This window comes from Condylostylus longicornis, unplaced genomic scaffold (genome assembly GCF_029603195.1).
Source record: "Condylostylus longicornis isolate FDR11 unplaced genomic scaffold, ASM2960319v2 ptg000595l, whole genome shotgun sequence".
Classification (NCBI taxonomy): Eukaryota; Metazoa; Arthropoda; class Insecta; order Diptera; family Dolichopodidae; genus Condylostylus; species Condylostylus longicornis.
This window is the reverse complement of record NW_026578549.1, coordinates 1-12,823: the sequence shown is the minus strand read 5'-3', so window position 1 is coordinate 12,823 and position 12,823 is coordinate 1. Positions and strand designations below refer to the sequence as shown.

Sequence of the window (12,823 nt, the reverse complement as noted above, 5' to 3'; positions counted from 1 at the left end):
GGTGTTTGGCGTGCGATAGAGTGGCAGTAGAGAGCTCGTGCCGAAACTGGATCGATACTTTAAACCAGATTAAAGAAGAATCTACTGACAAGACGAGAATGTACAAATGGCGACAAGCTACTGAAAGATCCAATACGTCAGAACACTCGGACTCCATTGCAATAACATTGAGAGACGAACAAACAAGGGGTTCGGAAAAATCGACTGTTTTGAGTGGATTGGCGGACGAATTCGGTGAAATATCCCGAAGTACAATTTGCACAATGGATGATTCACTGCATCAGAGTAGAATTCATGAAACACTCGAACATGGTGATCAACCACTTACACCATGAAAACCTTATCGAGATCCTCAAATTCAACCAAACACCCTTTAAAGGAATCGTTGCTTGGTGATTCATTCTTGAGATCATTAAACAGTGGAATCTCAACATCAGACACCCATAACGGAGTGTCAAACATCATACTAGAGAAGAGACTGTCTTCCTGTTGGGTTTAGTGTCAAATCAAGTTAAAGAAAAACTAAGTGTGGCTTCAACAAAACAGAATTAAAAACGAAGAGCTCAACATTCACGCGAGAACATCTTCTCTGTCAACGATATCCTCTTCAGGTACGCTCGTATCCATAGAAGCGAATTGCAAGAAATGCGTGGGACTGAAAAAACAAGAATTCCACAACAGGTACCCTTGGGTCAAACATACCGGTGCAATTCGTGGAAGAATGGCTTCGGATTTTCTAAAGCTAGAGAGTACTTCATAGCATTTGAGAATTTCACTCCCATAAAATTGTAATTCCAGATACCGCCTTCAGGAACCATGAAGAACCCTACGAGGAAATGAACACTCAGACCTGATTGAGTATTATAAAACCCTACCAACGAATATGTCAGAAAGAAGTGTTTGAACTTTCTCATAGTGATTCGACGAATAGCCTCCTGGGTTGGGACCCACATCCTTGTTTGTCTTGCCCCACTGGTAACCAAGTGGAGTCAGACGGTAGGCAGTCAGGGAACACGAGCCAGGAGTGAAGGAACAAGTGATGATGATTGATGTATCAATGTCCCAATCAGAATTATTGAGAAGAAATTTCGTATGGGTTATGACATCAATGGGGGGCAATTGCGATGTTTCGTTCGATTGCGTATGAATCCAACCCAAAGGTTCAAGATCCTGAAAAAAGGCGAAATAACGACTCGTTAAACAAAAGATTTCAAAAATGATCGTACCTTCAAATAATCATGACTAGGAACTTGATTAGGAAATTGAACAGCTCCGTGGCTTTCGACTTGAGGAATAAAAACAATTGCTCGAACTTCACGAACCTGAAGTATCAGTCATGATAAATCTAAGATCATCAAGCGTACCTGTGGGTTGTCTGATGCTGGGGCTCCGTAAAGCAATCCAGCCACTTTTGTTCGAAGGTCGGAAGCGCAGATGAATTTTCGGAGAATATTCTTTGGAATCACATAGGTCAATCCAACTTCCCGTACCTCATCCGAGTTGACGTAGATGTGGCCTGTTCTCAAATGCAGGCTAGCTGCCGACAATGCACGAATTCTCCAATCAGTTTTTGATGCGAACACACTTTGCTCATGGGGCGACTGTGTGGTGACAATGATTTCGTCTCCGTGAACATTCGTTGTCCTTGTTGTGACTGCTGTGACTTGGCTTGATGCTGCGTCCTTCGCTTGTTTCTCGATTTCCGCAATTTGTTGTCTTTGTAATGAGGGAGGCGCGATATCCATACCAAGAATAATGTCACGAATTTCTGATTGGGTTAAACTTGCAACGTTGACATTATTCTTCTTTCCATAATCTGCAAGAATCAAATCCTTCATTGCCACTTCAACTCTGATCCATTCTTCATCGGTTAAACTCGGCCATATATGATGCGGTTGTGTGATGGTTGACTTGGACGGCTTCAGTATCACCTTGGCACGATCAGGATTGACATGCAACGCCCTCAATATCAGAATCAAACGAGAGAACGCCGTAAATGCAGAAATGCTTTTCAGCCAGTCATCGTATAGATTGAATAGAACCATTTCTGGTTGCGTCGCTTTGAGAATGAGATCTCCGAATTTTTCAAGCTTCATCACCGCTTGGAATGGCAGCTGAAGCTCTGATCCCTTGATCACGATATTTGGGAAATCTAGGAGATGGACCTCCAGAGGATCAAGCATTCCCTTACGCGTCACGATAATCTGCTTCGGCTGTTCTTCAACTGGAAGGGACCGAATCAAAGCAGCAACCTCTTCTGCTGTTTTCCACTTCGCCAATTGAGAAAGTCGTTTCTGACCGGCCCAGACTGATGTGTGGATGATCTTCAAGAACAATTGTCCAGTGCGTGGATTGTAAATGAAGATGGCTCCATTCACAGGCTTCGTTGTCAGATTTCCTTCGAATGTTTTGTGGATCGTCACACGATAGACGTTTGTATCGTCAACGAACCTGAAAAATTGGCAATCATAATTGCTTCTTCAGTCATACTGACCAGATTGTCTGCGCTGAGAACAGCTCGCCATAGTTCTGGGTGTTCAGGTACGGCTCCGTCGGCTCAGATGAATAGAGCTGGAGACCCTTGCGTATACGCTCACGCAACACATACAGCGCGGGATTCGCCTTCATAATCTTGTTCATTGCGCGCTGCAGCAAGGGTTTCATACCAGGAACGTAACAGCCAAAGCCGGAGTGAAGATTGTAAGCGAGATCAACACCGAGCATAACACCGTGGGGAGATGGGTATATCGACATGTTATCTGTGGTGTAGTCCAGGAATTTCGCTCGACAATAGCGCTCGATGTCGTGACTGTCATAATCACCCCAACGCAACTGAATATCGATCCTACAAAATCGCATTCGTCGAGTTTAATCCATCAAAAGGAAACTCACCAGAATTTGGTTGCAAGTGTTCCATCGGATGGTGATTCATTATCGAACAGGAGGGATGGTTGGGAGACTGGCCACTTATAGGCCGCGAAGAGAAGAATGTCGGCGCAAGAAGAATTCATCTTGTATGACTTTCGAGGGTGAATCGTTTCTTTTTGAACCATTTCGATTTCAAGAGCCTCTAGCTCCATATCGAAAACCTAAGGATAGGAATTAACTGAAGTCACCACGTTAGATCGAGTACCTGGCAAAGATCCATCACGATCGATTCATGGACTTTTTGCCACAAATGGGCACGGAAGATTTGAATGAGAGAAATTTTTAATGTTGGAATTTTGCCATGCATGAAGATTCCCGTCAGATCGAGTTGCACTTGAAATCCAACATACACATTTGCGCGATTGATGGTGGGTGACCACCAAAGGGTGAAACGACGATTAGGAATCTGATTCAAGCCAGATCTCTGAGCATTTGTTAATTTTTTGTATTTCATCGACTCTTCAAATCTGTCAAACAACATTGCCAGTCATATGTGATAACAAGTCAGAGAACGCTTACCCCGATGCCTTCTCCCAGAAAAGACCCTCCCATGTGGGGAAGTAGGTTCCTTTGAACAGAGTGTGTTCCAGGATTCCTTCAACGCCTCCAAGGGCTTGGATCATATCCGTTCTATAGTTATTAAGATTCCACAACTTTCCATCATGTCGCTGATGCGTCCACCAAAATGGATTGGCTCGCAACATTTGATATTGTTTGAACTCTTGTCTGACACGCCATCCCTTGTCGTAAGCAAGCGTGTGGCGATCCTTCTGGAATAAAGTGTTGATTCGAGGGATTCCTCTGTCCCAACTGTCTTCGAGATCTTCCAAAGTCAAGCGACGATTTTGAGAATTCGCTTCTTGTCGTTTCAATGCATACTCCGCCCAGACACGTTGAGAATCCAAAAATTCTGATTCCCATGTCTGCAAGAAGAAATTCATCGAAAAGTTTTTTGCGTATCAATTTGAGTTGACATACTTGAATGTAGCGATACAGATTTGGAATCAATTGTTCCTCTTCGTGAGACATTCCAGCGCGGAAGTGTGTGATACCCGTTTCCGTTTGCTTCGAATACCTCAAATCCGACTGCGGTATCAAAATATGGCCCATCGATAACATTCCCAACCCTCCCAATTCTTTCGGCGTGTAGAAAACAACAGGCGGAAATCTTGAGGGCATTTTCGAGTTCAGGCCAATTTTAATACGCGTTTGAATCTTATTCTCGCATCTGATATTGAACGGGTAATAAACAAACAGAAGAATGGATGACTTACTTGACCAGTAAATCCAGCAGCTGCTCGGTGTGAATAACAGCTTCCCTGTAGTAGGTGACCAAACCGATGAGAGTTGTGTTCCATTTGTTAGCGATTTTCGTGAAAGTCGTGCTTCCACTGGCCATTAAAATTTGACGCACGCGATTTTCAAACTTTCGCATTCCATCGTCGTCCACACGCAAAAATGCTTGTGCTGTCGTTTCCTTCGTCGCGGCGTTTTGCAATTTCCAAACTCCCTCCCGCTGCGTAAATTCTTCATTAAATGCACGAATCTTTGGTAGAATTCGAACTTCAAATCCACACATGCTGAATAACAGATTCGGATTATCAACGGAATAAACTGAAACAAATGAAGTGTCCCATTCCAACGTCGTGACAGATCGAGGAAATCGATTTTGGATTTCCCAAAACGTTGCGCGTCCCAAATTGACGTCATGCTTCATGCGTCGCATGCGGCAGTCTCTCGGCCAACACGTCTTGTTGTTGTAGCCCACGACGTTTTCATTGTTTGGATCCGGATTCTCCGTCAAATATCGCTGGACCAGATCCCGGACCTCTTCTTGGTCGAACTTGAAAAGAATCCAGAAGCGATCACTGTAACGGGAATACAGACGGATGGGATGGCGAGTCTCAGTCTGAATGTCTGTGAAGGTCAAGAAAGGGTTTGGAAGATTTGGAGGTCCAGCGATTTCAGATGCGCGCGTTAAACCCAGAAGAAGAAGGTCAACAATCAAGAAATAGAATTGGAACACGAAAGACCCAAATTGCAATCCGCGAATAAGACCAAATGAATTAGTGTGACTCATATCTTTGAAAGAAATAGCAACGTTATTCTTTGCCGTGATGTAGTCAGCAATGTTGTGATCGACAATGAGACGAAGAAGACGATTCAGAAGAGTTAAGTCGATTTTTTCGAAGGGCTACGACAATAAAACGTGAAGGATTATTTGCTCAATCTGCTTAGACTCACCTTTTCGAATTTGGATTCCATCAACACGACACAAGATCCATCGTCTGTATTCCAGATATCCTGGAGATTGTTGATCCCTTCACACCATTTGTAGACCAGGAGAGGTGGGGGTTCGTTGTCCGAAGGCTTGATCCAATTAGGAAACAAATGTCGCGCAGACGCTTCATACCAGAGATACTGATCAAGATAGGCGTCAGTAATTTTTTCAAGAGGATCAATCTCATAGACGGGAATCAGATGGCTGTACAGATCGCTAAATTCAATCGAGACTTCTTTGAAAGCTCTTTGGGTCAAAAGGTGTCGCTTGATCCGTGAGAGAGCTTCGTGCGGGTTGTCGTAGGCCTGTTCGATCAGACCCAACTCCTCGCGTTGTGCTGAATTCAGGCGAGATTTGACGCTGTATGCTTCTTTCAATCTTTCGAGAGCAAGAATCAATAACTTTGTGTCATGTTTGTAATTCAATGGAGGAAATGGGATATGAGTGAACTTTCTAGACTCCAACCAATGAACTGCCGTTGTATAAATACCGACTGCTTCTTCACCACTAACATACGGACCGTCTTTCAAATAGCTGTGCTGTCGTTCATGTTCAGACTGAAGGCGCAAAAAATGATATATATTGATTCCTTCTGAGGCGACTTACCTTCAACCACAATCTTGTTAATCGCCCGAGATTTTTCTTGCAAACAGTCTTATCAACAGTTGCTCCTCTTTTTATACGTTCCCGATTATAGTATGCAGCATTGCTCCACCAATCTGCTTTCATCTTCACGTATCGAAGGATCATTGCTTCAAGAGGCGCGGGCAGCCCAGCGACCTTCCACGGAATGTTCGCTTTCCAGCATCGCCACGCTTCACTCAAATGCTGAAGAATCGTTCGTGCCTTTGTCGCTTTAACGCCCTCCGGCATCATGTCAACGATGTCATGCATGACTGCCGCACGCAATTCAAGATCGAAGTGAGACTCGACTCGTTGCTTCGTCACCGTTTTCGCGATACCCTTGGACACGCGACCTTCAAACTGACGTGATAGAAGATTGCCCAACCATCGCTCGAGCAAAGGAACAACCCCACGAAGAAAGAAGATCCACACTCTCCAACCGGGAGCCCAAAATCCACAGCCTGGCCCCTTTCCAACAGGACCAGTGTTAAAGCGGTAATAGATGAGATGCTTCAGATCTTTGCACATTCGAACTTGACGCATCAAACGGTACTTGTACCTGTACATTCCAGTCAACTGTCCGACATGCGCGAATATGTATTGCAGCCCATCGGCTAGTTGGAAGGCGTCGACGTTACCCAGTCGGTATTGCACGTGCGAGTCAACAATCAACTTTGTCAAACGCAAGATTTCACGACAGAGATGAAATGCATTTCCAAAACGGGACTTTTTTCTCTCTTTTGTCGTGAGAGTCTTGATTGGTTTTAGATTGAAGTTGAAATCCAGATGAAGGTAATTGAGATTCTTGCGATGAATGAGAAGATTCAACATGTTGTATCCCTGCCGGCAAACTTGAAGTCCAACTTCGACCCAATCTAATTCGGTACACTGAAAGAATTTCGTAGCTTTGAAGATTTTGAACAAATATCTCTTCTTCTGAGGTTTGGGTCTTCGGGAATGCAAGTGGTTCAAGACCCAGTATTTCAGAAGCTTTTGATAGGACACGCGGACTTTGACGGGATAATTCGCCGGACAGTGTTCTCTGAACCAGCTCTGAACCAGAGGAATGTCAACTGCCCTTCTCGTCGTTCCAGACCGCAAATTGAAGGGACGCGGTGCCCAGTAGAGTGCAATTCCGTTTGCGGTCGTGTTTGTCATCAGAGGCTCCTCGTCGAGCATGGGGACAAGCTTAAGAGGCAACTTGAATACCTCCAGGTCATCGTCGTCCATCAACTCCTCCGCTTCCGGAGTGGAGCTTGCTGTTCGATACGCCGGAATTGGATGAACGATTGGATCAAAATAAAACGCAGGCAAGTCTGGATCTTCTGCTTTCACGTAGACGGACATGGGCGTGTGGTACTTCGACATAGCGACGTCTCGAGGGCTGAAGTAGAGGAGCCCTATATATATAGACACTGACCAAACAGACCACGTACCGATTGTTGTACAAATATGGGAAAGCGATTTTGTATTCCGTGCGAATTTGGTGTCGAATAATAATTTTCTTAACATCATTGAATTCATTCCAATCTTCGTCATCATCGTGCATGTCCCGATGGAGTGGCTCGAATTTGGGACCGCCTGAAGAAGGATTGAGCATCGAACACGCTTCAAGAATCGGAACAAACCTGGAATTGCCATATTTAACGCTTTCGCCGTATAAAACGATTTGAGATCAAACAGATAGAAATAGTTTTCATCCGTTAGATCAGACAACAACTGATTTGCTAAACGGTACAAGACAGCCATCTGCTCCAGCTCCAATCTCCAATAACGGTATCGTGGACCTTTGACATAACGCTGATCAAATTTAAGAGGCTGATGATCATAAAACCACGCAGCAACAGGCGCATCTTCTTCGTCATCCAGCGACATCTGAATTGCCTCAAGGGGTTCGACATCCAAGACGTTATCCCCATAATCAAGAGGAGGTTCTTCATCATCAAACGGTGGAAATCGCATTCTTTTGAAATGGCGTCGATCTCTTTTCTCCCGTCGCATCGTGATCCACATCGTCCCCCCACTGCGCCATAAACACCGGTTCAATCATCCAAGGAATCTCATTCACGAAGGTGATTGCACCAGTGATGTGATAAATAACTTTAACATTCCGAACTTGCTCCCAAGGCATCGGCATATTTTCCAACAATTTATAAACAGCATGGGGCACATATTTCAGCGCACCAAGGTAAACTCTCTTATCGTGTCGGTACTTTCGGCTTGACATGTCTCCATGATCCTTGATAATCTTCCTTAGGTGCTCTGGTGGCATTTCTTCTTTAGGCCCTTCAGTAAGACATCCGACCTTTGCCTGCTTTCTTTTAGCACCATATCTCTTGGCGTTGAGTTGTTGCCATTTTTTCGCACGAGCATCAAGAGCTGCCTCGCTATGAGGGTCCACTGGAACTGGAGCGGCTGTCGGCGGAAGCTCAGGGGCCGCTTGGGCTGGTTTAGCAACTGGACGAGCTCCAGGGTGATTTCTCATCACAATCGCCTTCTCACCGAGCACAGTATTTGTCTGGGCGAGTTTGGGATGGTTTTTTCTGTGACTAGTCCAGGCCCATCGTATGAAAAAGGTGCATCGTCTACAATGTAAAAGGCCCACTATCTACCATGAAAAAGGTCTTTGTGAGGGACTTTAGAAAGGTTACCCAGGTGTCTGCAGCAGAAGCGGGAAAGTATTGGACTTCATCAAAAGGGTAAATGACTTTGGGGTCGAAGCAGATTTTGTCGTTGTGGTTCCAGAGACCTTCAGACCGCCTTGGATGAATATTACTCGCAAAACCCTCGTCCTGTTGTTTGTGGAAAGCTCTTTGAAAAATACGCTGGTATTTTCATATCCTGTTGGGGTGTGTTAACCATCTCCTGATCAGATCCAGCTGAACCTGATTTGATAAGAGCGGATGGAATAGAGAGACTTTGCCATGATATAGGTGGGTGAATCCCCAAGCCAGTTGGGGGACCGTCCTCTCAAGCTTGATGTCAATCTTCAGGGATTGAACCCGTGGATCCCGAAATCCTCGTCTTTGCGTATCATTGTAACGCTAAGGAAATGGGAGCATTTACGAGAGAGGAATTCGAAAATGGAATGAGAGCCTTCGAGATAACGTCAGTGTTGATTTGTTCTATAGATAGGCTCATTGTGTGAATGCAGGAGTGACACAAAAATACCGCGCAAGTGCGTTGATCAAATGAGAGAAACATTAACGGTGAGTTATGTTCGAGGGAAAAGGTCCTTCGATCATCTTTCTTCAGAAACCTGAGAAATGCAAACCTGTTTATCAATTTCTATTTTGTTTTGCAAAAGATCCAAACAAGAAGCATCTCAGTGTAGAAGATTCTGTCGCATACTGGGAGTTGATATTAGCGTAAGATGGAATTGGAAATACTGTGGAGTCTTCTTCTGTTAGGCGACATTTTCCATTATTTGATCGGTGGAAGCTATTTTGTGAATCGTCCACGACACGACAAGCAATCAACAAAGATCTTTGGAACGTTCGTCTTTTACTGTCTCGGGTTTCTCAGATGTTTGTGTTTCAGACATTGTGGGATTTTGCAATGATCACTACAGATTTGTCTAACTATGATTTTGACGGTGGGATCTAGCAAGTGCTGCAAGCTCATTGATTCAATCTTTTGCAGATGCGTGGCCTCTGATGATTGACGAATTTGCTGCTTGGTGTAAAGAACATCCACAGTAGCGGAATGAGCTTCCTCCTTTTTTTTTGGTAATCCTCGTTTCCGTAGAACAATTAGTAGAATGTATGAGACTGGGTGTTGAAAATGGGAGCAAAGACAATGAAACTACAATTTATTGCTCTCGAGAAGGAAGAGCAACGAATGGTCTTTTCTTGCGTCCCTGGAATTTAATCCTGGATGCTTCATCATTGAATAAAATGTTTGTTTTTGGCTTCGGCACATCATGAAGAAATTCTTCTATCAACATTAACGATGTTCCTTCTTCCACTTTTTCCTCGGCATTCTGCTCCACTGCCTTTTCCTTATCTTCTTTCTCCGTCTCAACGACTTTTTTCTCTTTCTTTTTTGGTGCGGTGCTTGCGGCACTCATCCCCGTTGCCTTCAAAGCTTCCCCTAATTCCGGAAACGCAGCTTCATTTTGAACAACCACAGGTTTTGCGGCACGCTTCAACCCCGGCCTGTACAACTTTGATTCTTGAACCTCTGGCTCCACAACTACAACAGGACTTGGAGTTTCCTCCTGTTTTTCTTGAGTGACTTCTCCCCAGGTCTTCGGTTTTCGCTGCTGTTTTTTTGTGACATCTTCCTCTGAAATTAAATGGAAGTGTCCCCCAACAATCGCATGGTCCCCTGCTCCAGGCTCGCTGTCTGAATCCACTCCCCAGTCCTCAGTGGCTACGGCAGCTGCTTTAAGGTTGCTGAGCGGGTCCAAGGCGGCATCTCCTTCAGGTGACACCAAAGCAGCCTGCAGCGCCGAATCAGCAGAGGCTTTGACAGCGCTTTTGCCTTTCTTGGCGGCGAGGAACTTCGCCATTTTACTCATTTTTGCGACCGCTTCAGAGCCCCAAGCTAGTGCACCACTTAATGCCAGGCAAAAAGGGACAAGGTCCAGACGAGGTGAGACGTTAGATAGAGCTTCAGGACAAAAGTCATGAGTGCTTCAACAATCTCTTCATGACTGGATGCCAGCATTCCATTCAGCTTACCGTCTTGCAGATGTCACGCGCCTTCTTGAGATTCTGCTCTCAGTTCACAAGCCTCGAACTGAGGAATTCAATGACACCGATGAGTCCGCTCTTTTGTTGCAGAAGGCTTGTAAAACTGCCAACGAGTTTCGTCAATGGAGATTGGTGGAAGTTTTTCCGAATGCAGAGTTCGTGGAACCGTCTCGCCGCTTAGACGCCGATCCCCCATTAGCATTACTTGTTCGTCCAGATGTGAGATACGGAGCTGAAGGTCGAACTGTCACCAAAGCAGAAAGGATTCGCGTTGAGAGGCCTCTACTTCTGAAGCCGCAGGATTCGTCATATCGTCAGCCGCCACTAGCCGACCCTGCCACCTCCTCGTCAACCAAACTGAAACATCTCCATCTAAAGCTTTCCAATTTATTCATATTGATTGACATGCTAGAACAGATTCCTCTTCCTCATTGGGATAATCAGTGCTGCAATCGGAGCTCGCCTGGTTCCCCCAGTTCACCAAATGAGGCATTGCAAAGGACTCGCCATTGGGAATCTCTTTTCGCGGCGTGTTTATTGTGCATCCAACTGTGGAAGATACTTCCTCCCTTAGAAGTTGTATCCCATTACTGCAAACCACCAGCATTTCAGCCTCTGGTACCAGAACTTCTCCATACGACATCCTCATCGCAGGACGATAGCCACGATAATCTAGATGACTTCATGATTCAATTGGATTGGTATGCGTACTAGCTGACGAATGGTTCTCATATCCCCTTCAATTTTTTAATCTCAGCTTCACATGGAGGCTCGAAATTCTGGTCCAAAACATCCTTCAATCGCGATTGGAGAATATCATCGCTCACAATCTCGATCAGTTCAGTCAAAACACGATTATTTCGACTCTCTTGACGGCGAAAACATCATACCTTTCGAAACATTGGTCGGTGTCCCACAAAGGCCCTCCTCAGGTTCAGCTGTCTTTTTGCTCCACTCTATTCGCCCTGCATCCCAACGTTCATCCGATTCTGACGATCTGCCGGAGTCCTTCCCACCTGATCCCTCCATTTGGATCAATTCGACAGTTAATCAAGGCGAAAGTGACATGAGAGTGGTGAACGTGGAGTCGCAAATGTATCTTTCGAGAGTTGCGATGCCTCGACTTGTAGCAGTACACAATGACACCCTCGACGCTGAAGTCCTTCGATCCCGCTATACTGAAATGCAACAACTCCAGCGCACTCTTCAACACTTGTACGAACTACAAGAAGAAGTTGCTCTTAAAGCAACTGAAGAGGCCGAAATGCTCAATAGAACTGAAGATTCGTTGGATCGAACGGAAGGGGAGACGCGTTCAGTAAGTGTCTGGAAGATGGCGAGTGGCCACGCTGCCCCTCTTTAGGCGAACGCGGAGTTAGCCCAAGCAAACAAAGCACGGTCTACGTGGTGGGGATTGAAGGCTTCCGGCATTGGAACGGTTGGAGGTGCAGTTGCTGGTGGTTTGCTGTTGGGGGGTCCTGTTGGTGCTGTAACTGTGGGATCTCTAGCTGGTCAGTCTTGGCTGTTGTTTCGTTGTCTCAATCTGTTCTTCAGGGGCGGCAGGATTTCTTGCAGGAAATTCTTTGAAAAAGTCTCACAATGCCAAGATGGATAGAATAGTTGAAGAGAGTAGACACACCCGCCACCATCATGGAAGTTCGCTTGGTGCTACGAGTGCGACTTCTCAATTTCGCCCCGCTTACAGCTCAGCAGGCATTAACGACGCTCAAACGAGGCGTGAGAACCCAGAACACGTCTCTATACGCTGCCCCACTAAAATGCCATTTTTATGATGAACCTTTGCTTTTTTTTGTTTGATTTTTATTGAATCTCAAATATTGTGTCTGATTGTCTGCGTATTTTCAGTCCTGATAACACTTGTCTCATCTCTTAATCCTTTCAAATTACTTCGAAATAGAAGCAAATCCACCGGTCTTTCACAAATGCGACTATTACGAGTCAATAATTCGAGTCCTCTCTTAAGCGCATGAGATTCTCTCTCCGCATGCAGAGGGAGGTCCGTGCTGTGACGGAACATCGACGTCTCAGAATTTCGCCAATCTCGAATTCTCGTCCTTTTAATTACTGCTGGCACGACACTGTGTGCGTGTCTATTGCACAAACCCATTTATACTGAAAACAACTTCAGTCCTCTATCGTCTATACTGGTGACGACTCAACTCCCATATATTATCAAGTTGGATGCAATCAAAAGTTGTTGCTTCACTTACTTATCAATTAATTACACTGTTTTTTTTTGTAGTGCAGGTGCAAAATATTACTTATTGCTCTA

At 45.1% G+C, this 12,823-nt stretch overlaps 1 protein-coding gene across 1 annotated transcript; it reads right to left on the bottom strand.

The window, feature by feature from the left end:
* Positions 1–570: 570 nt before the first annotated feature.
* Positions 571–8,318, bottom strand: LOC129617671 (pre-mRNA-processing-splicing factor 8-like). Its single transcript, XM_055532785.1, is given in 16 exon segments — positions 571–655; positions 703–826; positions 876–1,170; positions 1,227–1,322; positions 1,365–2,451; positions 2,495–2,845; positions 2,893–3,089; positions 3,134–3,395; positions 3,448–3,851; positions 3,907–4,156; positions 4,203–5,122; positions 5,173–5,766; positions 5,816–7,217; positions 7,270–7,414; positions 7,462–7,852; positions 7,854–8,318. Coding segments are annotated over 16 exon segments (7,068 nt in total).
* Positions 8,319–12,823: the final 4,505 nt, after the last annotated feature.